Raw genomic sequence first — 26,483 nt, forward strand, 5'->3', positions numbered from 1 at the left:
TTGCAGCATGCATGCAGGATCTAGTTCCCTGACCAGAGATCAAACCCGGTCCCCCTGCATTGGGAGCACAGAGTCTTATCCACTGGACCACCAGGGAAGTTCCCAGCATGGTTGCTATAATTAATAATACTATAGTGCATATTTGAAAGTTGTGAAGAAAGTAGATCTTAAAAGTTCTTATCCACCACCCCGCCCCACAAATTTTTGTAACTATGTATGGTGATGGATGTTAACTAGAATTATGGCGGTGATTATTTCACAGTATATACAAATATTGGATTAATTGTACGCCTAAACTAATATAATGTTATGTCATTTATACCTCAAAAAATCCCACAGAATTATTTACCCACCAAAAAATATCCTTTAAAAATGAACGTAAGCAGAAACTAACACACCATTGTAAAGCAATTATACCCCAATAAAGATGTTAAAAAAAAAAATAAAAAAAAATGAACGTGAAGAAAGATGTTTTTCAATCATATAAAAGCTGAAAGAATTCATCACCATCAGACCTGCATTATAAGAAGTATTTAAAGAAGTCCTTTAATAAAGCATGGAGAAAATGATGCTGGACGGGAATCTGCATCTACACAAAAAAGTGAAGAATACCAGATGTTGTCTTTATGTGTGTAAAGACTGTTTTATTAATATTCAGATCTCTAAAAGATAATTGTTTAAAGTGAAAATAATAACTATATTGTAGAGGTTATAACACATGTAGGAATAAAATGCATGGCAACAATACGAAGGTTGGGAGGGGAGGAATGGAAGTACACTGTTGTAAAGTTTTTAGATTACACAGAAAGAGACCAGTATCACTTCATGGTAACTGTTAAGTTAAAGATGTATACTACAAAGCCAAAATCACCCACTAGAATAATACAACGAAGAAACTCAGTAATTGTATTAAATGGTATTGCCTTGGATTTCAGGAGCTATGGTGGTGTTTGAAGAAACAGATAATAATTAATAGATTAATAAAGGATGGCTACAGTTATAAACTGTGACCTTAAAACCAGAGCTCTCTGTTATAAATAAGAAGAAATAATTGTATTAAAATAGGATACATTAAGGAAAAAAGTTTTTGCATGCTTGCCATCAAATTTGTCCCAATAATAAATTAACTAGTGGAGCAAGCAATGGCAAAAGGATAAATAAAATTGTGACTTGTGAAAGGATGGGGACCAATCGTCGAATATTAAAATTTTGGTAGGAAAATGGAAACAGAACTAATCTCCAAATCCCTTATAGCCTTTTCTCTGTAGAGTGACATCTTTCACTTCCACAGAGTCAATGTGAGAAAATTGGACATTTTTTTTTAGAGAATTTATGGCCTTGCAGAGAAATGGAAGAAGCTATAGAAGAGAACCAATGACCTCTTTTTCCTACTGCCTGGACTTTTAAATTTGCTTCATTATGTTATCTAAATTCTACCATCAAATGTCTTATTTGGGTTGAGCAAATGCAGATACCTAAGGGAAGGAAAATAAGAAGTTGTCAGTTTTAAAATGTACTAGTTAATCTATGCATGTATACATTCATCCATTCAGTTGACACTTATAGATCCTCTACTGTGTGCCTGACACTATGGTAGCTGATGGAGATATATTCATTAGCAATTTAGGGAGCTCACAGTTGATAGGATAGCAGGCATCTAAACAAATAGATTATAATAAAGTGTGATGTGTGCAATAATCCATTCAGTGTTCAAAATACAGAGGTATAATAAGACAAGGGTTAACTCTAACTGGAAGAGAACATCAGGGAATGCTTCCTGGAGATCCTGATGCATTAACCTCTGGGCTGGATTTGAAAGCCAACTAAAAGGTTTGAGTGGCTGAAGATATTGGGAGAGATCTCGTAGGCAGGGGAATTACATGTGTAACATATAGATAGATGCTTGAAACAAGTTGCAGTCTAGGGAGCTACAAACAACTCAGTGTCATTAGAGGATAAAGAAATGTGGTGGGGAAGGGACGTGTGGCAGTTACTGAGGCTGGCGTCAGATCAAAAGGGCCTGGTAGGCAACCTGGGTAAACTTACATATTCTAGTTCTTTGTTGGGTTCATTTGAATTTTTTACACACTCAAGCGTGTCTTTCACACAGGCTTTATTTCTCTCCTCTTAACCCTTGTGTCTTTTACTTCTTGCATTTGTCCTACTACACTGGCAGAGACCTTCATTCCATGTTAATAAAACTAGTGAGACAAGAACCCTTACCTTAATCCCTATCTCAGAGTAAATGGTTTTGGCTTTCACCGTTAATGTTGATGTAGGTTCCTTATAGACATTCTTTAACAGATAAAGGATGTTTCCTACTTTTCCACTGATTGCCAAGAATTTTTATCCTGCATGGACTTTGAATTTTATCACATATCTTTTCTTGCATCTACTAAGATACTCTGTGATTTTTCTTTTCTGTGCTGGTAATGTGGCAACTTATATTGATTGCTATTTTATTTATTCATTTATTTATTTTTACATCGTTGGAGTGTGGTTGCTTTGCACTGTTGTGTTGGTTTCTGCTGTGTGACAGGGTGAATCGGCTGTGTGTGCGCACGTGTCCCCATATACCCTTGATTGCTATTTTAAAATAAAACTAATTTTGCATTCCTGAAATAAACCAAACTTGATCATGGTTAAAAAAAAAAAAAAAAAGGTGGCCTGGTAGGACATGATAACTGCGCTGAGGCTTGGCTTCATTGGTGATACCAAATGATTGCATTTTAGGCAGTAAACAGGCACAATTAAACTTTTGTTTTTGAGAGATCGCTTTATTGTCATTGTGGAAAAAGAAGAAAAGCTAGAAGAATGAAGAAAAGAGGATGGATCTATTTGGAGGGTAGAATTTGAGGATTCCTTTTTCGTGGGCGTTAAAGGAGATAGGGTCTAGGGTAACTCCCAGGTTTCTGATTTGTGATGCTAGCAACTGAAATAGAGAATAAAGGAAGCTGAACAATGTTGGGATTTTAGGGGAATGGCAGGGAGAGGATGAAGATTGTGAGTTACGTTTGGTCGTGTGTGAATCAGTACGTGGGTATATGTGGAACTGAGGACTAGAAACAGATTTAAGAGTTAACAGGGTATAGGAGGCTTTCTGCGAGCCCCCAGACTAGCCGTTTAATTGCTTCCGTAGCCCTCATACTTCCTCTTTGATAACATTACACTTGTAACTCTCTGTCAAATCTCTATCATCCTCTATTGGATTGTGAGGTCCTTGTTGAAAGGGATCTTATTTGTTTTGTTCACCAACTCCCTTCCAGTGCCCAACACAGTACCTGGTACATGAGACTGAATAAATGGGCATGGACATGAGTGCCCAGGGGAAGAGGGCATAGAGAAGAGAGGTTGATGGCTCAGGGCTGCTGGGTACAGTCATATGGCTGTGACTGTGTGTGACTCTGCCAAGAAGCAACCTTAAGGATTACCACCTTACATACGTGTATACAATGGAATGTTACTCAGCCATAGAAAGCAACGAAACTGGGTCATTTGTAGAGACGTGGATGGACCTAGAGACTGTCATACAGAGTGAAGTAAGTCAGAAAGAGAAAAACAAGTATTGTATATTAACGCATATATGTGGAATCTAGAAAAATGGTACAGATGAACCAGTTTGCTGGGCAGAAATAGACACAGATGTAGAGAACAAACGTATGGACACCAAGGGGGTAAAGTGGGAGGGGTAAAGTGGGATGAATTGGGAGATTGGGATTGACATATATACACTAATATGTATAAAATAGATAACTAATAAGAACCTGCTGTGTAGCACAGGGAACTCCACTTCGCTGTACAGTAGAAACTAACACAACATTGTAAAACAACTATACCCCAATAAAAAAGAAAGGATTACCACCTTACAGGTGTGAGTGGAGAAAAATCTTGCAAAGGAAATGGAAGAAGGAGCGCTTGGACAGCTATGAAGAAAATCAGGAAGGACTTTATCAAGGAAGTTAAGGAAGGGAATGGTTAACAGTTTCAAATACCCAGAGAATTCAAATCAAACATGAGCTGATGAGCTTATGAGCTGGTATAGGAACATAACCAGTATTTACAAATTGTTGTTGGCTTGTTTGCTGGTTTTAGCAAAATATCATTAAATGGTATTCTGTGTCAGCATAAGGGAAGAAAGGCGTAAAATCAAAGTAACTCAAGTTCTTTAAAAGGGGTTGTTGGAAACCAAGAGATATTCTCTCAATAAGTGCAGCAAAGCCATTTTTCCCCCTTAGTGTTGGAAGAGTTAGCTATTCCTTTGTAAGTAGTTTCCTTGTATGTGGAGATCATGTTAAGCGAAAAATGTGTTTCTTTAAATGTTAAAGTGTGGTGAGATGCTCAGTCTGAGAGCTGCGTGGGCACTAAGACCAGCTGAGGGAAGAGCAGATTGAGTGAAATGACAGGAAGGATCGTCCACACTGTTTAAATTCTTCTGTCTCTCTTGCTTTGTACATATTTGCCATGTTGTTATCATTGAATTTGGGTAAGTTAGTTGCTCATATGGAGCAACTCCACTGTGTGTTGCAGAGCGGGAGAGAAGAGGGAGAGGTAGGAAGGTTGAGAGAGCAGTGTGTTTGTAGTTTGTGGTTTGCCCTGTGTTGTTTCTTTTATTTGGGGTTTAAAATTTTTCTTATAATATTGCTCAAAAATCTTATCAGATACGCATGTCTGTGTGATATTTCATTGATTTAGAACTTTATAATTGTATCATGTTTTAGATTTTACAAATTGTCATGTGTATTGTTGCTTAATGCTGCAACAGCTCCATTAGGTAGACAGGACAGATTTTTTTAATTTTGTGGGGGGGGTTTGTTTTACCAAAGATTCAAAGTTAAGCTACTTGTCAATATCATAATAATCCTGTGATCTTTTCATACCATATTGTTCATCCAAAAAGCATACCAAATTGTGTGTGTGTGTTTGTTGTTTCAATGTAATTAATTTTATTTTAAGGAAACATATACATGAATTGGAGAATTGTCTTCCTCTGGGCATTTTGGTGTCTTTTTGCTCTGCCTTTGTTTTTTAGGTTCTTGTTATCAAATAGGGTCTTTTAGAACTCTCTGAGAAGAAATAAAAGTTCATAAAATTTTGCATCACGTGTTAACTGAGGAAAAATGTCAAGTCTGTATGTAGTTTGAAAAGATTACCCACCCCACCCCACCCCCAGAATATTGTGGTATCTTAGAGTGGAGCTCCTAATATAATTTGTATACTGTTTGAGTTACTGGTCATGCAATTAGTTAAGTGAGGGTGTCAGCATTTAAAAATAATGAAATAGAATAGAAAATATCAGAGTGCATTGCACATGATAGAAGTGTTATCTCCTGATACTTTTGTTTCGGAAATATATATATGTATGTATGTGCTGAGGCACAGGTATAAAATGTATTTCCTTACTGTGGGTCATGGTCAGAAAAGCTTGTAAACACTGGCTCAGAAAACTCTCATTCATTTTATCTTCTTCCAGCTTTTGTTACATTATTGAATGGAGAACAAGCCCAGAATGCAATTCAGATGTTTCATCAATATTCATTTCGAGGAAAAGACTTAATAGTTCAGCTCCAGCCAACAGATGCTTTGCTATGTATTACCAACTTGCCCACTTCTTTTACGTTAGAAGAGTTTGAAGAACTTGTTCGTGCTTATGGAAATGTCGAGAGATGTTTTCTGGTCTACAGTGAAGTTACTGGCCATTCCAAAGGCTATGGATTTGTGGAATACATGAAAAAGGACTTTGCTGCAAAGGCTAGATTGGAGCTATTGGGTAAACAGTTGGGAGCATCAGCTGTCTTTGCACAGTGGATGGATGTTAATCTCTTGGCCGCAGAGCTCATTCATTCTAAGTGCCTTTGTATAGATAAACTCCCTAGTGACTACAGGGATTCAGAGGAGCTGTTGCAGTTTTTTTCCAGTATCCATAAACCTGTGTTTTGCCAGGTATGTATTTTTAAGTCATCATTTGCAATATTTAAAAATATCTGCATATGTATCTGCATGCACTCACGTATTTATTATACCTATGTAAATATCACAATGGATAATCTAATTCTAATTGAGTCTGTAATGAACACTTTAATATTATGGTAAATTTTATTTATTTATTTATTTTGGTAAATTTTATTTTATTTTTATTTATTTTTGAATTTTATTTTTTTATATAGCAGGTTCTTATTAGTTATCCATTTTATACATATTAGTGTATATATGTCAATCCCAATCTCCCAATTCATATGATGGTAAATTTTAAATCAATCCCTTTTGCTGATGGGCCAAACTATATGGTCTTTACATAATTATGTCTTAGCAAACCCATCACTTAACACATCCACCTTCTCATTCCATCCACTCTTGAACCATCCATGCATTGATCCCTTTATCCATCCACATTTTGTTTATCACCTTCTCAGTGCCAGACACTATATTGCTAAATGTCGGAAATGTAGAGAATAGAAAGATACTCTCTTAATACCGCACAAGTTTGTGGAAGAGACTGACAAGTAAGCAGATAATTGTAAATCCTGTATGAAGACTGATACAGTGGAAAATAGAAAAGTGTTATGAGGTGTAAAAAGAATGCCTTATTCTGTCTTAATGGGGTCATGGTAAGTGAGACATTTAGAGAAGATCCTGAAAACTGACAACACTGGTAAGAATTTTCAAGCACTTTGAGTAAAATTAAATATGTTCTACTAAATAGGCAAAAATATATACTGTATACAACTGAGAGGTTATCTAGTCTAGCTTTCCATCTGGTAAAAAAAAAACCAAAAAACGTTACAATAATTGTGAGTGATCATTTGGCTTCTGTTAAAATATTTCAAAATAATGGAAAATTCACTAGATCACAAGTCAGGCCATTACATATTTAAATGGCTCTCATTCTGAATGTAAATATTCTTTAAAACTGCTGACGCTATGGAATTAAAATGACTTTGTCTTTTGAAAGACTTAAAATGATAGTGTCATTTATTTGGCATGAAGGTTATAATGAACCAGGAATAATAAAAATATTTTAGAAGTTTTCAAAAGGTTAATAAAGCCACTTTACAATGCCTTTATCAGTAGATCTGTTAAACTCAGGCTCTCTCGCTTGGTAGGTTGACATAGACTATATGGAAGACACAGTCTTCTTACCTCGTGGTCAGAAGGGATCAGATTACAAATCTGATTTTAAGGTTTGGTTTGGTTAAAAGGAATGAGGTTGTAGGAGAAATGTTTGGAAGAGGTAGATAGTTTTCATTTCTCCCATGCGAATGGAAGAAGTTTTATGGAGGAAAAAAATATTTGAGGGCAGTTTTAAAAGGAAGGAAGAATGTGAAGAAAAAATAGAAATTCGGTCTACTACACAAAAAGCTTCAAAAATAAGAAAAGAAACTAAAAAGGACTGGAAAATGATTTAATTGTAGTATCAATTTATGGGATGCCAAATTCAAATAGAAGTATTGTAGATGTGTCTTCTCAAAGACATACGAAGCTGAATTTTATCACATTTATCACTTTATAGCATCAGTGTGTTTAAGATGATTCAGACATGTTCAACACTTAGAAATTTTTAGTGTCTTATTTTGTTCTTACTTTTGCTCTAGAAACTTTTTAGTGTCTTATTTTGTTCTTACTTTTGCTCTTTGTACCAGTCTTTACAGATCCAGGACTTTAGTATCTTCTTTTACACTCTTACAGGTGGGTGACTGGAAATAAATTGAGTTCTGCATTGCAGGAGTTTATTTAGGGCACATTCAGAAAAAGGTTGTGTCCTGAATATGGTATTTTAAACAAACCTGGGGCACAGTTTTCCTAAATAAGGTTTGCTTTGGTATACTTGACCAAATTCCTGGGATCTGCCTAAAATATTGAAATAACCTTTGAATGTGGTTCCTTCTACCTTTCTTCTCTTGATAATGCAAATGTTATTTTACATAGATATATGATCCAGTAATTGTTCAGCATGTTTCATCGTCTGCGTATCTGGTGAATTTATTTTAAAGAAAGTTTTAATTATTGTGTCCCATATTTTTCTATAAATTATCAGTTATATATATAGCTTAATATATAGGGACTATTATCATTTGAACATTGACTTTTAAAATAAATCAGAGATTCAAAGAAGTAAAAAGAAACCGGACAGAGTCTTACTTTTCCCATCTTCTAGAAGGACTGCATCTACCCAACTAGTAAACTTTTATTTTCAGAAGGAAAGAATACATTATTTTCACCAGTATCATGCTCTGAGACATCTGTCCTTGAATTTTTAGATGATATACTTGTAAATAAGTATTTCTAGCTAAGTATTAGAATTCCCTTTTTAATAAATGTATCACATCAGCTTGCACAGGATGAAGGTAGTTATGTTGGTGGCTTTGCGGTGGTTGAATATAGCACTGCAGAGCACGCTGAAGAGGTTCAACAAGCAGCTGATGGTATGACCATCAAGGGAAGCAAAGTTCAAGTTTCCTTCTGTGCCCCGGGAGCCCCAGGGCGAAGTACATTAGCGGCATTGATAGCAGCTCAACGCGTGGTAAGTTTGTTCTTTTTTTAGGATATAAAAAAATTCAAGTAGTATTTTAATCTATCCAAACTAGTCAGTCATTGATTGGACCTTCATTATATTTTTATTATGTAAAGATACCCTTCTTTTTTTTTTGACTGGCTAAATGGTACCTCTGCCAGATCAAGCCAGCAGTCAATACAAAAGAAGAAACTGTTTCATAACGTGTATTCATCTCAAGAAAAAATTTTGAGGAAATTTCATTATTCAGTACATGTTTGAGTTCCTGTTCTGTAAGTTTTGCGTGCAAGGTGTCCCCTTTTTCACTGTTCATAAGTATCCGTAGTAGAAGTCGTGGGAGGTGGAGCCTCATTTTTGTGCACGTGGCACGGTTGCTGAGTTTCCAATTCTGAATACATCTAGTCACCCACTTTTGCAGGTGGCACACCCTGTCCTCTTGGAGAAAAAGAAACAACTAGGTGGCGTGGTGGCCTTACAAATGTCTGGCATTTGTTTATAGCTGATCCCCCAGCAAAACTAGCTATCTCTCATCAGCCACTCTTTTCCATTTTCTACAGTGACTCTCTCAAATCCTCACTCTTTTCCTGTCTCTGTCCTTCTTTCTATCTGATGTTCGTGGCTCCTACTGTATAGAAGTATAAAGGCCATGTGCTGGACTCATTCATTCAACTTTTCTCACACTCCCCCAGAAAAAGTGCCCCCATTTTTTCTCTTAAATAGCATTCATTCCATAAATACTTTTCGGGTACCCACTGCATGCTAGGTATGTTAGAGATGTTTAGGATTCATCAGTGAACAAAACAAAGATCCCTGTTCTCTCGGAGAGAGGGCTGTGCCTCCTCCTGCCAAAGCAGGGGCTCATGCCCGTGTCCCCCATCCTCAAGGATCTTCATCCTCACCTTTCTCCTTACTTTCACTTGTTCACTAGCTCTATCCCATCTGCTTATAAATACGCTCAAATCGTTTCCTTTAAAAATCCTCTCTAAATACGAGCCTTTGTAATACTTTTCCCTCACAGCTGGAGCTTCTTGAACAATTAGGTCCCACTCGTCACTTTTTCTTCTTTTCTCATTTCCCTCTCAGTCCAATGCAATCTCGTTTCTGCCGTCACTATTCAGGTGAATCTGTTCTCTTTAAGATTAACAGGAATTTCTTAATATTCAGTCGAAAAGATACTTTTCAGTCTTTCTTTGCCTGGTTTCTTTGGAACATTTAAAACCAACCTCCTGGGACTTCCCTGGTGGTCCAGTGGTAAAGAATCTGCCTTCCAATGCAGGGGCCATGGCTTCGATCCCTGGTCTGGGAACTAAGATCCCATATGCCGTGGGGCAACTAAGCCCACGCGCCACAACTACTGAGCTCGTGCGCCTCAACGAGCGAGCCCGCGTGCCACAAACTACAGAGCCCACTCGCCCTGGAGCCTGCGCACCACAACTAGAGAGAAAAGTAGTGAAAGATCCTGCATGCCTCAACGAAGATCCCGTGTGCCGCAACTAAGACCCAACGCAGCTAAGAAAAATAAAAAATAAGGAAAATAAATAAAATAAATATTAAAAAAAAATAAGACCAACCGCCTACTACCTTGAATTCTGCCTACCGTTTGTTTCCTACCTGTCTAACCGTCCCACCCCTTTCTGCTCTTTCCCGAAGGGCTGCTATCAGTAGGCTTCTGTATTTGGCCTCCTCACTTTCTTCCTCTTCAGCACTCCAGTGGTTTTAGTTATTGCCTATCAGTGATGATTTTTCCAAGCATATATTTTTGGACCCAATTGCTCTAAGCACTAAATCTGTACTTCCAAATGATATTTAAACAGCCCCTTTTTATGTTATATAAATAGTTCAATTTCAACATCTCCAAAAGAAAACTATTTTTCTCTGGGACCTGCTTTTCTGTGTTCTGTAATATCTGTGTATGGCATCAGTTCGTTCAAACTAGAACTGTCTGAATTAAAAACTCAGTTAATCATGATTGGTCTTCTTCACCTACTCCCTAGACAAAGATGTCGAGAATATTAGCAAATCCTTTCAGTTCCACCTCCTGGTAACTATTAAATCCTTGAGACTTGTCAGCATCTTTGTCACTTTACTCAGGATCTCGTTTTTCTCACCTTGATGGTTCGAATAACCTGCTATGTGGTTGCCATGTCGTTCATCTTCCCCATTCTAACTCATCTTCCACGGTGCCACAAGAGTGATCTTTCTCGTCCTCAAACCAGATTATGTCATTCTCTTGCTTAATATTCTTTAATGCGTGCATAAGTTCAGTTCCTTACCATGGCATACAGGGCCCTTCGTGATTAGGTATTAGTAACAGTGAGGAATCTTAAATTTTTCTCAGTCTTAAAAGTAATGTGCTGCATTGAGTTTTTTTTTCTGTAGGTTCTTGGTACATATCCTTTATCAAGTTTTCTGATTTAAAAAAAATCATAAGTAGGTATTGATGTTTATCAGAGTATTTCTGCAACTATTGCGATAATTTTATGTGATTTCTCCCTAAGTTCATTAATGTGCTGAATCCAATTGATAGGTTTTTCTAATATTACACTATCCTTATGTTGTAAATCCTAATTGATAATGATTTTTTTCCTATGCATTGTTTGATTTTATTGGATAATGTTTTATTTGGTATATGTGCAAATGTGCTCATAAGTGAAAATGCTTAAATTTTTGGGTACCATTTTTACTTAATTTTGGAATCAAGAGAACATTGACCTCATTAAATGATTTACATATTTTTCTCCCCCTTCTCCTTTTCTTTCCATTTCATGGATCAATTTGTATAAAATCGGGGTCATCCATTCTTTGAAAGTTTGAGAGATCTCAATCTATGAAACCGTGTAGACTTACTCCTTGAGCCTCTTCCAGAAGGAAATCATTGATTACCACTTAAGTTTCTTCTGTGGTTATTAGGTTTATTAGTTTTATTTTTCTCTGTGTGCTATATGTGGCATTTGATTATATTCTACAAATTTATCCACTTTGAGTTTTTAAATTTATTGGCACATAGCTATTTATAAAATTTTATTTAAAATTTGTCATGTCTAGTCTCCTCTTTTTATCGTATGTTTTATTTATTTGCATTTCCTTTTTTTCCCTTGATCAGTCTTGCAAACTATTTATTTTGCCTTTTAAAGAAACAGCTTTTGTTTTGTTCATTATTTCTCTTTTTTCTATCTTTTGCTTATTCTTGCCCTATCTTTATAACCTCCTTGCTTCTTTCTTCTTTGGATTTACTCTTCCCACCCCCCACCCCCACCCATCTTTAATGTTATCCGTGGTTAGCTCCTCTGTTTTCAACCTAGATTGTTTTCTGATGAACATAGTTAAAGTAAGCTTACTTCTATAACTAATGCTATACCTATGTGTCATAAATTTTATATTACGAATGTTTCAAATTTTTGTTATGATTTCCTTTTAGCTTAATTATTAGTTTTTTCTTCCAGTTTATACCCACCTAGGAATTTTTAAAAGCTATTCTTCTGATATAGATTTCTTTTGAGATATAATTGATATACAGCATTATGTTAGATTTCAAGTGTACAACTAATGATTCAGTATTTGTATATATTGTGAAATGATCACCACAGTAAGTCTGGTTAACATCTGTCACCACACAGAATCACAGAATTTTTTTTTCTTGTGATGAGAACTTTTAAGATCTACTCTCTTGGCAACCTTCAAACATGAAGTAGAGTATTATGAACTGTAGTCATAGTCACTGTGCACTACATTACATTCTCATGACTTGTTTCTCTTATAACTGGAAGTTTGTACTTTTTGACCCCCGTTACCGTTTCACTCACCCTCCACCCCCTCCCTCTGGGAAACATCAGTCTGTTCTCTGTATCTATGGTTTTGGTTTTGGTTTTGTTTTTAGATTCCACACATAAGTGAGATCATACAGTATCCATCTTTCTCTGCCTGACTTATTTCACTTAGCATAATACCCTCAAGGTCCATCCATGTGACTACAAATGGCAAAATTTCATTCTTTTTTATGGCTGAATAATATTCCATTGTCTGTATATATATACACACCACATTTTCTTTATCTGTTCATCCATTTTTGGAAACTTAGGTTGTTTTCATATCTTAGCTATTATAAATAATGTTGCAATGAACATGGGGTCCATATATCTTTTTGAGTTAGTGTTTTTTGTTTTCTTTGGAGAAATACCCAGAAGTTGACTTGCTGGGTCATATGGTAGTTCTAATTTTAATTTTATGAGGAACCTCTATACTGTTTACCAACACTTGTCATGTTTTTTTTAACTATACTTTTTCCTTTGTTTTCATTTCCCATCTACTATTGGATAAATTAGAATTTTCTTCTGCTGCTTCGAGAGTGAGATGTTCTATTTTATCCTACTGGTGATTGTTCCTAACTTACTAACACCCCTAGGTTGATCAGTATCTCTTTCTTCCCACTTAGTTCATTCTAAACTCCATCCTGCTTCTTCCTTCTACCCCACCTACCACCATATTGGGAGTACATAAAGTACATTTTTACTTTAGGATTGCCTTAATTTTTTTTTTGGTGGGGGGGGCGCACTGCACGGCTTGCGGGATCTTAGTTCTCCAACCAGGGATTGAACCCAGGCCACGGCAGTGAGAGCGCCCAGTACTAACCACTGGACCACCAGGGGATTCCCAACCTTAATGTTTTTGTTTTTATGGTCCTGGCTTTTGTATACAAGATTAAAATTAACTGTGATATTATAAACCCTAATTTCCGTGTATCATGTAATATCATCATGCATTTATTCTCATTTCTCATTTTCAGAAAGGGTTTCATGTAGTAAAAACTTTTTAGACTGTGTATGGCTGGGAATATTTTTTATTTCTTTTCCATATTTAATAGCTTAGCTGAATATAAAAATCTAGATTCAAAGTTTTTTTCCTGCAGCACTTTGAAAATATTAATTTGCTGCCTTCTTAAATCCAGGGTTGATGCTTTGAGAGTGAAGATGATATTAATCTGCTTTTTTTTTTTTTTTCTGAGATATGTTCTTCCTCACTGGAAGTTTTTAGTATGGGGGGGGGGTGTTTGATGTTCTTAAATTTCACACCAAAAAAATGTAACCAGGTGTGTGTTTTTCTCTATCATATTTGGAACCCTTTCATTTTGTGGTCTTTAATTTTTCTTTAATACTGGGAAATTCTCAGCCATTACTTCTTCAAAGATTCCCTTTTTTTCCCTAATCCTTCAGGGACTCCTATTATATAGATGTTAAGACTTCTAGTCCCTTCATTGCCTTGGTTTTCTCTCTTGTTTGCATTTTTCATTACCATGTTTTACTTTGTTTGTATTTCCCTCTTTATCCTCTGCTCATGTATTCTGGGAAGTTTATTTGACCTGACCTTTCAGGTCACTTATTTTGTTTTTCAGTCTCATATATTCTACTGTTTAACTTATCTGTTGAAGCACAGAGTAGAGGTTAAGAATAATGCTTTATGAGTTTCTCCAGTTTCCTCACCTATAGAATGGGGGTAATAACACGAACCCTATAGAGTTGTTTTGGGGCATTAAGTGATCTAATCCATGTAACATGCTTAGAACAATGCCAAGTATATATAGTAAGTGATGGCTGCCATTATTTTTCTCTAACAGTTGTGTTTTTCATACTTCTAATTGGTTGTTCTTTATAACTGCTTGTCCTTGTTTCATGTTACCAGTAAAAATATATTATCTTTTTTTTAGGATGTCTGTTATGTTTAGTTAACATTCTTATTATTTCCTATCCTTTAATTCTGCTTTGTCTCTTATAGGTGCTTCAGTTTGTTGCCTTTAGTTTTTGTGGCTACATTCTCCCCATGCCTAGTTATTTTGTTCTGTGGATACATATCTCCTTTGGTAGGGGGTATGGCGGTTGGCTTCTTTGTATGTGAGTGTTTAGAGGTTGAGGGGCTGGAGATGGAGGAGGAGTGCTGAAGGCTGGTCTCAGCTAGGGTTTAGGGAAGGCGGGCAGGAACCTAGGGCTGAGAACCTCTGCCTTGACCGTCTGGCCTTGACCACAGACAGCCCTTTCCCACCCCAGCCAGGCAACCCTGCCCCTTAGAGCCTCTTAATCTCTTCTCCCAACCCTGCTCTTTTCCAGGTTCTGCCTTCCTTAATTATAACTCTTCCACCCTGCCCAGTGGGAGGAAGGAAGTAGAGAAGGTTGGAGGATGTGGGAAGGAAGTTTTTGGTGCCTCTACCTAGTGTTACATGGTCCCCACTGTCTCTGAGTTTGCACAACACCCTGCTGTTAATTCACTGCTCCTAGGCGGTCACTGGACTGATGCTGCCCTTTTCCTGCTTTTTCCTAGCCATGATCCCTAGGGGGTGATGTGGAGGAAGGCCCTTCCCCAAGGACCTTCCTAAAAGGCCCTTCCCCAAGCTATCCTGTCTGTGGATCCAGCCTCTCTCACACTCTTGAGGCACTACCTTGTGTCTGTCCAGGGATTTCTCACGGGTTTAGTGTCAGGTTCTCAATCCATCACCCTCTCCCTCTTAATGTCACAGCTTGGGATGAGAGAGGGAATCCAGTTGTCCTTGTCGGTTCTCCATTTTCTCCTGGTTGGAAGTTCATAGTTTTCATCATTATATTTTACATCATTATATTACATCATTCTTCTTCTGCTTTTACATCATTATATTAATATTCTCATCTATCAGGCTGGCTTTTAAAATCTGAGAACAACTTCATATATTTAGGAAGCTACCCAATGACATGTATGTAAGGCCAGTTCATCTTTGTCTCATATTAGAGGATTAAGTTAATGAATTAAAGACTGTTATTATAAGAAAAATGTTGCTTTGTAAGGCATCCCACCTTATTAAACTTGAGATCAACATTGTAGTAAGGTTCTTCTACAGTATCAAAATATTCATCCTGTGTCAACAGGTTACCTCCCTGTTAATAAATTCAGATTCCCCGATACCTTTCTACTTGTATGAAGAGATTTATCTGACTAAATCATTAGTCCTCTTAAAGCCAATTTCTACTTAACTGAAACATTCTATGAGGATTTCAGTGTATGTTGTATGGTAGAATATCTTACAATTAGGAATTGTGGTAGAATGTATACAACAAGTATATAATATAAAGTAAGTTGTGGTTATCATAAAATAGATCTTATCAGGTGAATGAGAATTTCTGGAAAAAAGCCTTTACGGTTTCATCTTTGTGCTTATCCTTGTTCTAATGTTTTCTATTTCTGTATTCATCAAAGATGCACAGTAATCAAAAGGGCTTACTTCCAGAGCCAAATCCAGTGCAAATTATGAAAAGTTTAAACAACCCTGCCATGTTACAAGTTCTTCTACAACCCCAGCTCTGCGGGCGAACTGTTAAACCAGGTAAACTTCATGTGTGCTGATTAAACGTAGAATGTTGGCATGAAGTTAATTGTGCTGTTTTACATGAAAAACACACTTAAATTAGTCCAAGAATATTTATTTTTTCTAGAATTTATCAGTGAATATATAAAATATAATTTATTTTAATTAATGATCTGAGGTGAAAATATGTTTTGACTGTTTTTGATAGGGACAAACTGCTTACGGGTTTCCTGATTTTTTTTTTTTAACTATTAATAAGTATTAAATATTAAACCTTCAGGTTAGTTACTGGTTGACATGAATTTGTAAACCAGGTAACACATGGCTTAATAAGGTAATATTTAATATACTACACTGTTACAGCCTATGTTAACAAAGGATATGATACTTTTCTACGTAATATTTTTGGCAGAATTACTTTGTTGGAAAGTGTTAAGGTCTGTTTCCTCTCTGCTTCTTCCTCTTTTTCATTGTGAAATTGTTCCACTTTTTAGAAAATGAGAAAAACATCATTTTCTAAGTATTATGGAAATTTTTATAATATTGGCATACATTAAGTATCTATTTAGTATTCATTGAGAAGAGTTTATTTACCTTTTGAAATGCACAACTGTGCATACACAAAATGTATGTTTTATCATTATGAGGAAATGAATGCCTATATTCAACACTAAGCTTTAGATTACAAATGTTTAGATTAAATATACTTATTCTGTTTCAGCTCCAACTGGTCTAACACCAGCTAGTATATTGCAATTCGGTTCTAGCACCAACTACCTAGAGTTAGCACAGATCCTACAAGTAAGGGCTTTGTCCCCAACAGGTCTGCCCCTACTTCAGACAGCAGCCGCAACTTCAGAGGTCCCCTGGTCACCTACACTTCTGACTAACTTGCTTCAAATTTGGGGGTTCCTGTGACCCCCTCAGGTTCAATAATTTGTTAGACTCACAGAACTTAGGAAAGCATTATACAGTAAGTCCCCACCCATACAAACGAGTTCCATTCCAAGAGCGTGTTTGTAAGTCCAGTTTGTTTGTAAGTCCAACAAAGTTAGCCTAGGTACCCAACTAACGTAGTCGGCTATATAGTACTGTACTCTAATAGGTTTATAATGCTTTTCACACAAATAATATGTAAAAAACAAACACAGAAAAATAAAGAAAACATTTTTAATCTTACAGTACAGTACCTTGAAAAGTACAGTAGTACAGTACAACAGCCGGCATACAGGGGCTGGCATCGAGTGAACAGGCAAGAAGAGTCACTGACTGGAGTGGGGAGAGGGGGTGGGAAGTGGTAGAGCTGAAGGATCGTCAGCAATAGGGGACGGAGGGCAAGCTGCAATCTCACTCATGCCTGACATTGATGGCGCAGGTTCTGGTTCCTTGCTGGATTCAATTCTACGTACCCCCTTGAAGAAACAATCCAGTGATGTCTGGGCAGTAGCTCTTTTTTTCTCGTCATAGATGACACGGTAGCACTGAATTGCATTCTGAATGGCTGTTGCAGCCTTCGTGTACCATTCTACGTTCAGGTCCTGTGCCTCAAAACTAACTGCCTCCTCAAATAAAGAAAATCCCCTTGCCACTTCCTGTGTCGTGAATCTCTTCGGTTCTTCAGTTACTTCTTCTTCCTCTTGTCTCTCTTCGTCCTTTCTCTGGGCCTCCAATTCCTGGCACTTCTTAGCAGTACCAGCTATGTCACTGCTGCTTTTACACTTGCTTCATATATTTAGGAAGCTACCCAATGACATGTATGTAAGGGACATCCTGGGCTTGAAATAAAGATACTGTACTACTGTACTCTATACAGTACTGTACAGTAAAGTACACAAAAGCACAACCACTTGTAGAGGATGCACACACGTGACAAGGTACGCCAGTCACGTAAACTAATTTACCTGATTGGACAGGAGAACACACGTCCGCATCTTTGAAAGTTCACAATTTGAAGGTTCGTATGTAGGGAACTTACTGTACTTATGATTACAGTTTTGTTTTAAAAGATGTAACTCAGAAATAGCCTAATCAAGAGACTTAGGGCTTCCAGACCGGAAGGTCCTAACTGCAGAGCTTTTATGCTCTTTCCCCATGGAATCAGAGCACATCTGCCTTGCAGCACACATGTGTATTAATTAGCCAGAACTCCCTGCTGCAGCAACTTCAGTATCTAGAGTTTTTATTGGGGTTTTGCTATGTAGGCATGACTGACCATGTTATTGAACTCTATCTCCAGTCCCCCTCCTCTCCCTGGAAGTCAGGAGGTTAGGCTGATATCATATGGCTCAAAGCCCTAGTCCTCTAATCACATGGTAGGTCTTTCTGGTATGACCAGTCCCCATCCTGAAGCCATCTAGGGGCCCACACTTAGCCACCTCATTAGCATAACAAAGACACTCCTGTCACTGGGAAAATTCCAAGGATTTAGAGTTTTCCTTCCAGGAACCAAAGACAAAGACCAGTTAAATTCTTTATTATACCAACAGTGTTCATATTAAGTACTTCATATAATCATCAATTATCTCTGTGTAGGAAGTAGTTTTAGAGGTGTCCAGCTCAGCCTACTATGCAGTCAGATATCCCTTCTACAATTTTAATGGTATAGAGATATCCTTTGTATGTCTTGACTACTCAAAACATAGAGCAGCTCATTATTTTCCAAAGCAGCTATTCCCTGGTTTAACAAATTTAATTACTAGGTTTTCCCTTGTATTAGATGGTGATTTCTATGACTTTTAGCCACTTATTCTAGTTCTTCCTATGAGGAAACACAGAATAAATCTACTCCTTCTTCCATAAGAAAAGCCTTCTAATGTTGAAGACAGCTATCATGAAACCTTAGTCATCTTTGATTTTCTTTGTCTTCTGTTCTCCAGACCAGTGGTCTCATTTTATTTATTTATTTTTTGACTATGCAACTCTATCAGTAAAGTATATTTTTAGTAGAGCCCCAGTATATACAGTATATGTATCACTTATATGTCAGTTACATGAATGTACCTTTGTCAATCCATATATTAAGAAATGATAAAGCTTAATATTTTTATATTTTAAGATGAAAGTAAATACAAATAACAGTTCTCTTTTTTAAGAACAATTTATTTTTTTATTGAAGTATAATTGATTTACAATGTGTTAGTTTCAGGTGTACAGCAAAGTGATTCATATACATATATATATATATATGTGTGTATATATTCTTTTTCAAATTCTTTTCCCTTATATGTTATGACAAAATATTGAGTATGGTTCTCTTTATACACCTCTTCTATTCTCTTTGTAAACTATGGCTCTGTATTTGACTTTATATAACATGTCATAGGATACGCTCTCTAGAGCACCCCCCGCCCAAGTTGTCCTCTTGTAAAGATACCTAGGTTGTCTGGGTTGCCCTGAAATATGGTGTACACAGACATGAATTTATCCTGTAGATGGGTTCTAATCAGCACAGAATGCAGTGGGATTTCCTTCCTATGATCATTATATTCCTATTAATGCAGTCCAAGTTTGTATCAGAGTTTAAAGAAGTATATTACACTCTTGTGTCTCTTAGAAAGTATAGTTCACACCTGGACTATCTTTAGTAACTTCTCCCCCAAATTATTTTTGTCTCATGTTTTCATCTAAGATATGTATTCTCCACTCTGCTTTTCTACTCAGGTTGGTGTATGACCATATGAAATTAGGCTTTTTTATTTTAGTGCTACTTCTACTGTTTTAAGAAAGATATATCATTATTACACTGGTAGCTTTTTCTTTGTTTGGAATGGCCAGTGAAGAGGGTTGAATACCTTACCTGAACACATGCAAGGAGACAGCGTATGGAAAGTTTCTTGGTGTTCAGGAAAGACAAGCTCTTGTTAATCAATAAATTTCATTTGTTTTTCCTTTACTATGTTTTTTTTACTAAATCTTAACTATATCCCTTACTATATCCTGAGCTCTTCACAGAAGCCTCTGAACAAACTAATTACAAAGGATCATAATTGCCTGTAATTTGTTTATATTATATGATACATATATACACAAGTGTGCCATATTTTACTGTGCTTCACAGATGCTATGTGTGTTTTTTTTTTTTTACAAATTGAAGGTTTGTGGCAACACTGCTTTTGTCAGATGATGGTTAGCATTTTAAATTGAGGTATATATACATTGTTTTCTAGACATAATGCTATTGCACACTTAATAAACTACAGTATAGCATAAACATAACTTTTACATGCACCAGGAAACTAAAATAATTGTGTGACTTGCTTTACTGCCATAATCACTTTATTGGAGTGGCCTGGAACCAAACCTGAAGTATGCCTGTATGATATATTTGTATTTAAACCCTTGCCCAAACTTCTTTCTCACTGTATCATTTTTTCCAGTAACTGACACATATCTAGTTGTTTATTGCCTTCTCTTCCACTAGACTAGAGAAGGCTCCATAATGGCAAAGATTTATCTGTTTGGTTCATCTCAGGCATCTAGGACAGAACTGCTACTTACAGTGAAAAGTACTTAGATATTGTTTACTGATTAAACTCCTTCCTTAATCTGTCTGTTGCACAACTTATACATACCTTGTTATATATGGTCTAGTCTGTAAACTTTTAACTACTTTTCTGGTCTGCCTTCTTTTCTGTCTGATCTAATCTGTGCACGACCATCAGGTTGATTTTCCTCCTACACCTACTTATGCACGGCCGTCAGGTCGATTTTCCTCCTACGCCTACTTTATGTTACTTGAAGCATACTGATCTTTTCTCTTCAATCCAGACCTTCTAAATACCTTAAGAAAATACAGTATAGTGTAAATATTGTAGATTTCTTCTCTCTGTCCTTGTGTGTGTGTCTGTTTTAAAGTTTAACTAGTATATAATTACTTAGAATCTAAATTGTATGCTTAACAGCTTTCTTGAGGTATAACTGTGGCACATTCATCTGCACATATTTAAATTGTACAAATTGGTAAGATTTAACACATGTATAACCCATGAAACTATCGCCATAATCCAAATAATGAACATATTCATTACTCTCAAAACTTTCCTTTTGTCTCTTTGTAACCCCTCCCCCCATCCCCAGGAAACTACTAATTTGCTTTCTGTCACTATAGTTTGTATTTTCTAGAAATTTATATAAATGGAGTCACACAGTATGTACTGTATGGCTTCTTTCCCTCAGCTTATTATTTTGAGATTCATCCACGTTGCTGCGTGTATCAATAGTTTTTTTTTTTCGTTTTTAATGCTGAGTAGTATTCAGTTCTACAATTTCCATTTTCATTGATTTGTTGAACATTGGGTTATTTCCTGTTCGGGGTCATTACAGATAAAATTGCTGTGAAGATTTGCTTCTAATCTTTATGTAGACTTATGCTTTCATTTCTCTTGGATAAAGACATAGTTGTAGAATGGCTGGGTTATATGGTGGATGTATGTTTAAGTTGTAAGACACTCTTCCAACTCTTTTCTAATGTGGTTGAACCATTTTACATTCTCACCATCAGTGTCCAGGGCTCTAGTTCGTTCAGTATCCTCACCAACATTTGATATGTTGATCCTTTAATTTTAGTCTTTCTATTTGGTTTATCGTGCTGTCTCATTGTGGTTTTAATTTGAATATTCCTTTTGACAAATGATTTTGAACATCTTTTAATGTACTAATTTGCCATCTTTATACCTTCTTTGTTAATATATCTTTTAAGATATTTTGTACATTTTAAAATTAGGTTGTTTATCTTCTTATTAAGTTGTTAGGGTTTTTTATCCTAGATACAAGTGCTTTATTGGATATATGGGTTTGCAACCACTCTGTAGGTTGTCCTTTTATTTTCTTAACAATATCTTTTGAAGAGCAAAATTTTTTATTTTGACAATATCCAGTTTATTATTTTTTGTTTTATAATTCATACTTCTTGTGTCATATTTAAGAAATCTTTGCCAAATTCAAGGTCACTAAGATGTTCTTATATATTTTCTTCAAGAAGTTTTATAATTTTACCTCTTAAGTTTAGGTTGATGAATGATTTCAAGTTAATTGTTATTTATGATATGAGGTAAAGGTCCAGGTTAATTTTTTTCTACAGTTGTTCCAGCATCATTTGTTAAAAAAGATTATCCTTTTTCATTGAATTTCTTGACACTTTTTTCAAAAATCAATTGACCATATATATATGGCTCTATCTCTGGACTCTGTTTCTATTCCATTGATCTAAATGTCTGCCTTTATATCAATGCTACATTGTCTTGATTATACACAGTTTTATAATAAGTCCTGAAATCAGTTAGTGTAAGTCCTTCAACTCTGTTCTTTTTCTCTTTGTTTTGCCTATCCTAGGTCCTTTGTATTTGCATATAAATTTTAGAATCAGCTGTCAATTTCTATGAAAAACGTCTGCTGGAAATTTGATTGAAATTGTGTTGAATCTGTATGCTAATCTGTGCAGAACTGACAACAATTTGCCATTAAGTGCGGTATATCTCTCCGTTTATTTAGGTCTTCTTTAATTTCTCCCAGCAATATTTTGTAGTTTTCAGGGTATAAATCTTACACATATTTTTTCAGATTTATCCATAGCATTTCATGTTCCTCGATACTATTTTTTTATTGCAGTGATTTTCTGAGGCAGAATTCAGAGTCAGTAATTCAGTGGCATTTGGTACCTTCACAGTGTTGTGTAATCACCAACTCTGCCTACTTTCAAACATTTTCATTATCTCAAAATAAAATCCAGACCCATGAAACAGTGACTTCCCATTTCCTCCTCTGTCCAGGCCCTGGCAACAACCAATCTGCTTTCTGTCTTTACACTTTTGCTTAGTCTGCATGTTTCATATAAACAGAAGTCGTTATGTGACTTTTGGTGTCTGGCTTCTTTCACTTAGCATGATGTTTCTGAGTACTGTAATATGTATCAGGACTTCCTTCCTTTTTTTGGCTGAGTAATATTCCATCGTATGCACATAGCATTGATGGACATTTGAGTTGTTTTCACTTTTCGACTCTTGTGAAGAGTGTTGCTATGAATATTCATGTACAAGCATTGGAACATTTGTTTTCAGTTCTTTTGGGGTTATATTCCTAGAACTAGAATTGGTGGGTCATATGGTCATTCTATGTTTAACTTGTTAAGGAGCTGCCAAGCTGTTTTCCACAGTGGCTGCACCATTTTACATTCCCAAAGCAATGTATGAGGGTTCCAATTTCTCCATAACTTTATAGACTCTTGTTACTTTCTGGGTTTTTTAAATTATTATTAATTTTAGCCATCCAAATAGGAATCAACTGGCAACTCATCATGGTTTTGATTTGAATTTCCCTAATGACTAATTATGTTGAGCATCTTTTCTTGTGCTTGTTGTCTATTTTTGTGTCTTCTTTTGGAGAAATGCTTAATCAAATTCTTTGCCCATTTTTAAACAGGGTTGTGTGTCTTTTTGTTGCTGAGTTCTTTATATATTCTTGATACTATTTTAAATAGTATTACTTTTTAAATTTCAATTTCCTACTGCTTGTTGCTAGCATATACAAGTACAATTGATTTTGTCTATTTATCTTGTATCTTGCAGTCTTGCTTTCTATTTCTATCAATAGTAGGTATTGCCCTTAGGATTTTCTGTATAGGCAATCATGTCATCTACAAATAAACACAGTTTTACTTCTTTCTTTACAATATGTATACCTTTTATTTTATTTTCTTGCTTTATTGCAGTTGATAGAAATTCCTGAAAAATTTGTGCATTGAACTGATGAGAGTGGACATCCTTGCCTTGTTCCTGATCTTACAGAGAAAGCATTCATTCTTTTATTATTAAGCATTATGTTAGCTATAGTTTTTTATTCACAGATTTTCTTTTTCAAGCTGGGAAATTTTTCTTCTATTTTTATATTGCTGAGATATTTTATCATGATAATTGCTGGGATTTATATAATGCTTTTCTCCATTTATTGATATCATCAATGTGGCTTTTTTATTTCTGGTCTGTTACCATGATGAATTATATTGATTGATTTTTGAATGTTAAACCAATCTTTCACTCCTACAGTAAGCCACACCTGGTCATGACATACTATAATCCTTTTTTTTTTTTTTGACCAGGAACATCAGTTTTCTTTTCTTTTTTTTTTTAAGACTATTTTCTTATACAGCAGGTTCTTATGAGTTATCTATTTTATATATATTAGTGTATATATGCCAATCCCAATCTCCCAATTCGTCCCACCACCACCTCCACTACCCCCACTGCTCCGCTTTCCCCCCTTGGTGTCCATATGTTTGTTCTCCACGTCTGTGTCTCTATTTCTGCCTTGCAAATCCGTTTTTTTTTTTTTAACATCTTTACTAGAGTATAATTGCTTTAGAATGGTGTGTTAGTTTCTGCTTTATAACAAAGTGAATCAGCTATACAGATACATACATCCCCATATCTCCTCCCTCTTGCGTCTCCCTCCCACCCTCCCTATCCCACCCCTCTAGGTGGTCACAAAGCACTGAGCTGATCTCCCTATGCTATGCAGCTGCTTCCCACTAGCTATCTATTTTACATTTGGTAGTGTATATAAGTCCATGCCACTCTGTCACTTCGTCTCAGCTTTATAATACTTTGTATATAAATTTTAGGTTGATAGTGTTGTTCAAGTCTCCTATATCCTTACTGGTTTTCAGTCCACTTATGCTATCAATTATTGAGGGGAGCAAGAGGCTCAATGGGAGACCTAGCCAAAATCTAAGGGTAAGGGCAGTTAGATGTGAGACTGCGGACGTTTTCAGAATGTTTTAATTCTGGTTGTTGTTTTAAACTGGGAAATACTATATTCACTAAAAGCTGTGAAAAAATATTTTAATGTTTTATAACAAAATACAGTGACTGTCTGAAAAATGAGAGGAAGTGGTATTGAAATCTCTAACCATAATTGTAGATTTGTCTGCTTTTCCTTTCAGTTCTAGAAATTTTTGCTTCATATATTTTGAAGCTTTGTTATTTGGTCCGCAGACATTTAAGATTGTTGCATCCTAATTGATGAATTGACCCCTTAATCATTATGAAATGACGATCTTTACCACTCTTTCCTAATAAACAGTATTTTCCTTTATAAGCAACTTACCCTAATGATCTAATCTTCCCATCATCTATCATTGAAACTGGTTCATTCTAAAGAAAGTGCTTTCTAAGTGCTTTCAGTTTTCCAAAGATGTAATGGACTGCCTCCGCAAGTAACAAAAATTTGGAACAAAGTTTTTCAAGCATGAATGAACTTGTAGCAGTGTTATGTATAAATTTCAGATACGTTTGATCATTGGATTACGTGTTTTTTGAAGTACTTTCTAAGCCTGACCTTCTATGATTCTAATTAGCTGTATATTATGACAGTTTACATCTAATAATTAGATGAATTGCTTCATATATTTTCTATCTCATGGTTCTTTTTGTCTGTATATTGTATGTTCTTAAAATATCTCTTCTGATATGTACTCTGGTATTTGTACTCTTAGACAAACTTGATAAAGAGTATGGTTATCATTTATTCCTTTTATCAACTATATACAATATCGTTGTTTCTGTAGGTTTTTTATGAAATATCTTTAAATGTACATATTCTCTTCTCAATTGGATTATAAGCTTTAACGACAAGGACTGTATATTGTTCTTCCCCTCCCACCTGACTCACTGCCAGAATACCCAAAAAAAACTAACAAAAATACTGAGCAAATAACATGGGTTCAATTAGTATTATACTTATTAAAAGGTGGAATTAGTTTTCTTGCATTAAGTGCCAGAGAAGAGAAAGGCTAGGTTTGGTGTTTTTCCATTAAGACAGAAGGTGTTGGAATTTAAAATCAAATTCTAGAGTTGAATCACAAGGAAAGGAGCCTGTCACTTTTTGTACGATGACAAGGTCAGTATATCATTGAACTTCCACCACATATGTTAAAAGTTTAAAGAAATATTCATTTACCCTTTTTGGAGTTTGTTTTATTTATTTTTGAATTCCATAGATATCATAAAGTTAAATTTTTACTTTTATTTTCTTAAAGCAGTTCTTGGAACACCTCACAGCTTGCCACATCTGATGAATCCATCCATCTCCCCTGCATTTTTACATTTGAATAAAGCACATCAGGTATATAAATAGCATCGAGTACTGAAGCATCAGACATTTGGAGTGAATATTTTGTTTGTTCTTTACACTTAAAGTTCTCAAGGAGTTAAATGAGTATTTTGTTTTCAAATAAAATTCTGAGTAATAAGTGTACCTACCTAAAAACAGAACTTAATAAGGAAATCAAATCAAATCAAGGTAATCAAAGCATCATAGTTTATATATTTATTGGTTCCTTTTTGTAGGGCATTAAGAAGGGAAGAGGTATATTTTGTGGTATATTTTTCTAGAAATAACTCAGTAGCTCAAAACAAGTTTTATGTGGTCTTAACTCAAAAAAGTATTTACAGAAAGAAAAATAAATGAATAATAACTCTTAATTCTTAAAATTTAATCAATGTTATAGAAATAATTTATATATTTATGAGAGTAAAAATTTTTTTTCTTACCTTTTTCAGATAAGTATTTTAAACTATGTTTGTGTACATAAATATCCGTAATATTGGAGATAAATATTACCTACTAATTTCAGGTACTGTTTAAGGCTATATCTAT

General features: G+C 35.6%; 1 protein-coding gene across 7 annotated transcripts in view; it reads left to right on the forward strand.

Annotated features, from left to right (window-relative positions):
* The window catches only part of RAVER2 (ribonucleoprotein, PTB binding 2), a 106,761-nt gene that overhangs the window by 30,400 nt on the left and 49,878 nt on the right, over nt 1–26,483 (forward strand). For 4 of the 7 annotated variants that reach the window (XM_067726422.1, XM_067726425.1, XM_067726424.1 and 1 more), the window contains exons 3-6: nt 5,471–5,940; nt 8,327–8,518; nt 15,725–15,851; nt 25,864–25,949. In XM_067726422.1, the coding sequence (XP_067582523.1) occupies nt 5,471–5,940; nt 8,327–8,518; nt 15,725–15,851; nt 25,864–25,949 (875 nt within the window). The remainder of the gene's footprint in view (nt 1–5,470; nt 5,941–8,326; nt 8,519–15,724; nt 15,852–25,863; nt 25,950–26,483) is intronic. The other 3 variants (XM_067726423.1, XM_067726421.1, XM_067726427.1) reach the window with 2 other exon arrangements.

This window comes from Pseudorca crassidens, chromosome 2 (genome assembly GCF_039906515.1).
Source record: "Pseudorca crassidens isolate mPseCra1 chromosome 2, mPseCra1.hap1, whole genome shotgun sequence".
Taxonomy (NCBI): domain Eukaryota; kingdom Metazoa; phylum Chordata; class Mammalia; order Artiodactyla; family Delphinidae; genus Pseudorca; species Pseudorca crassidens.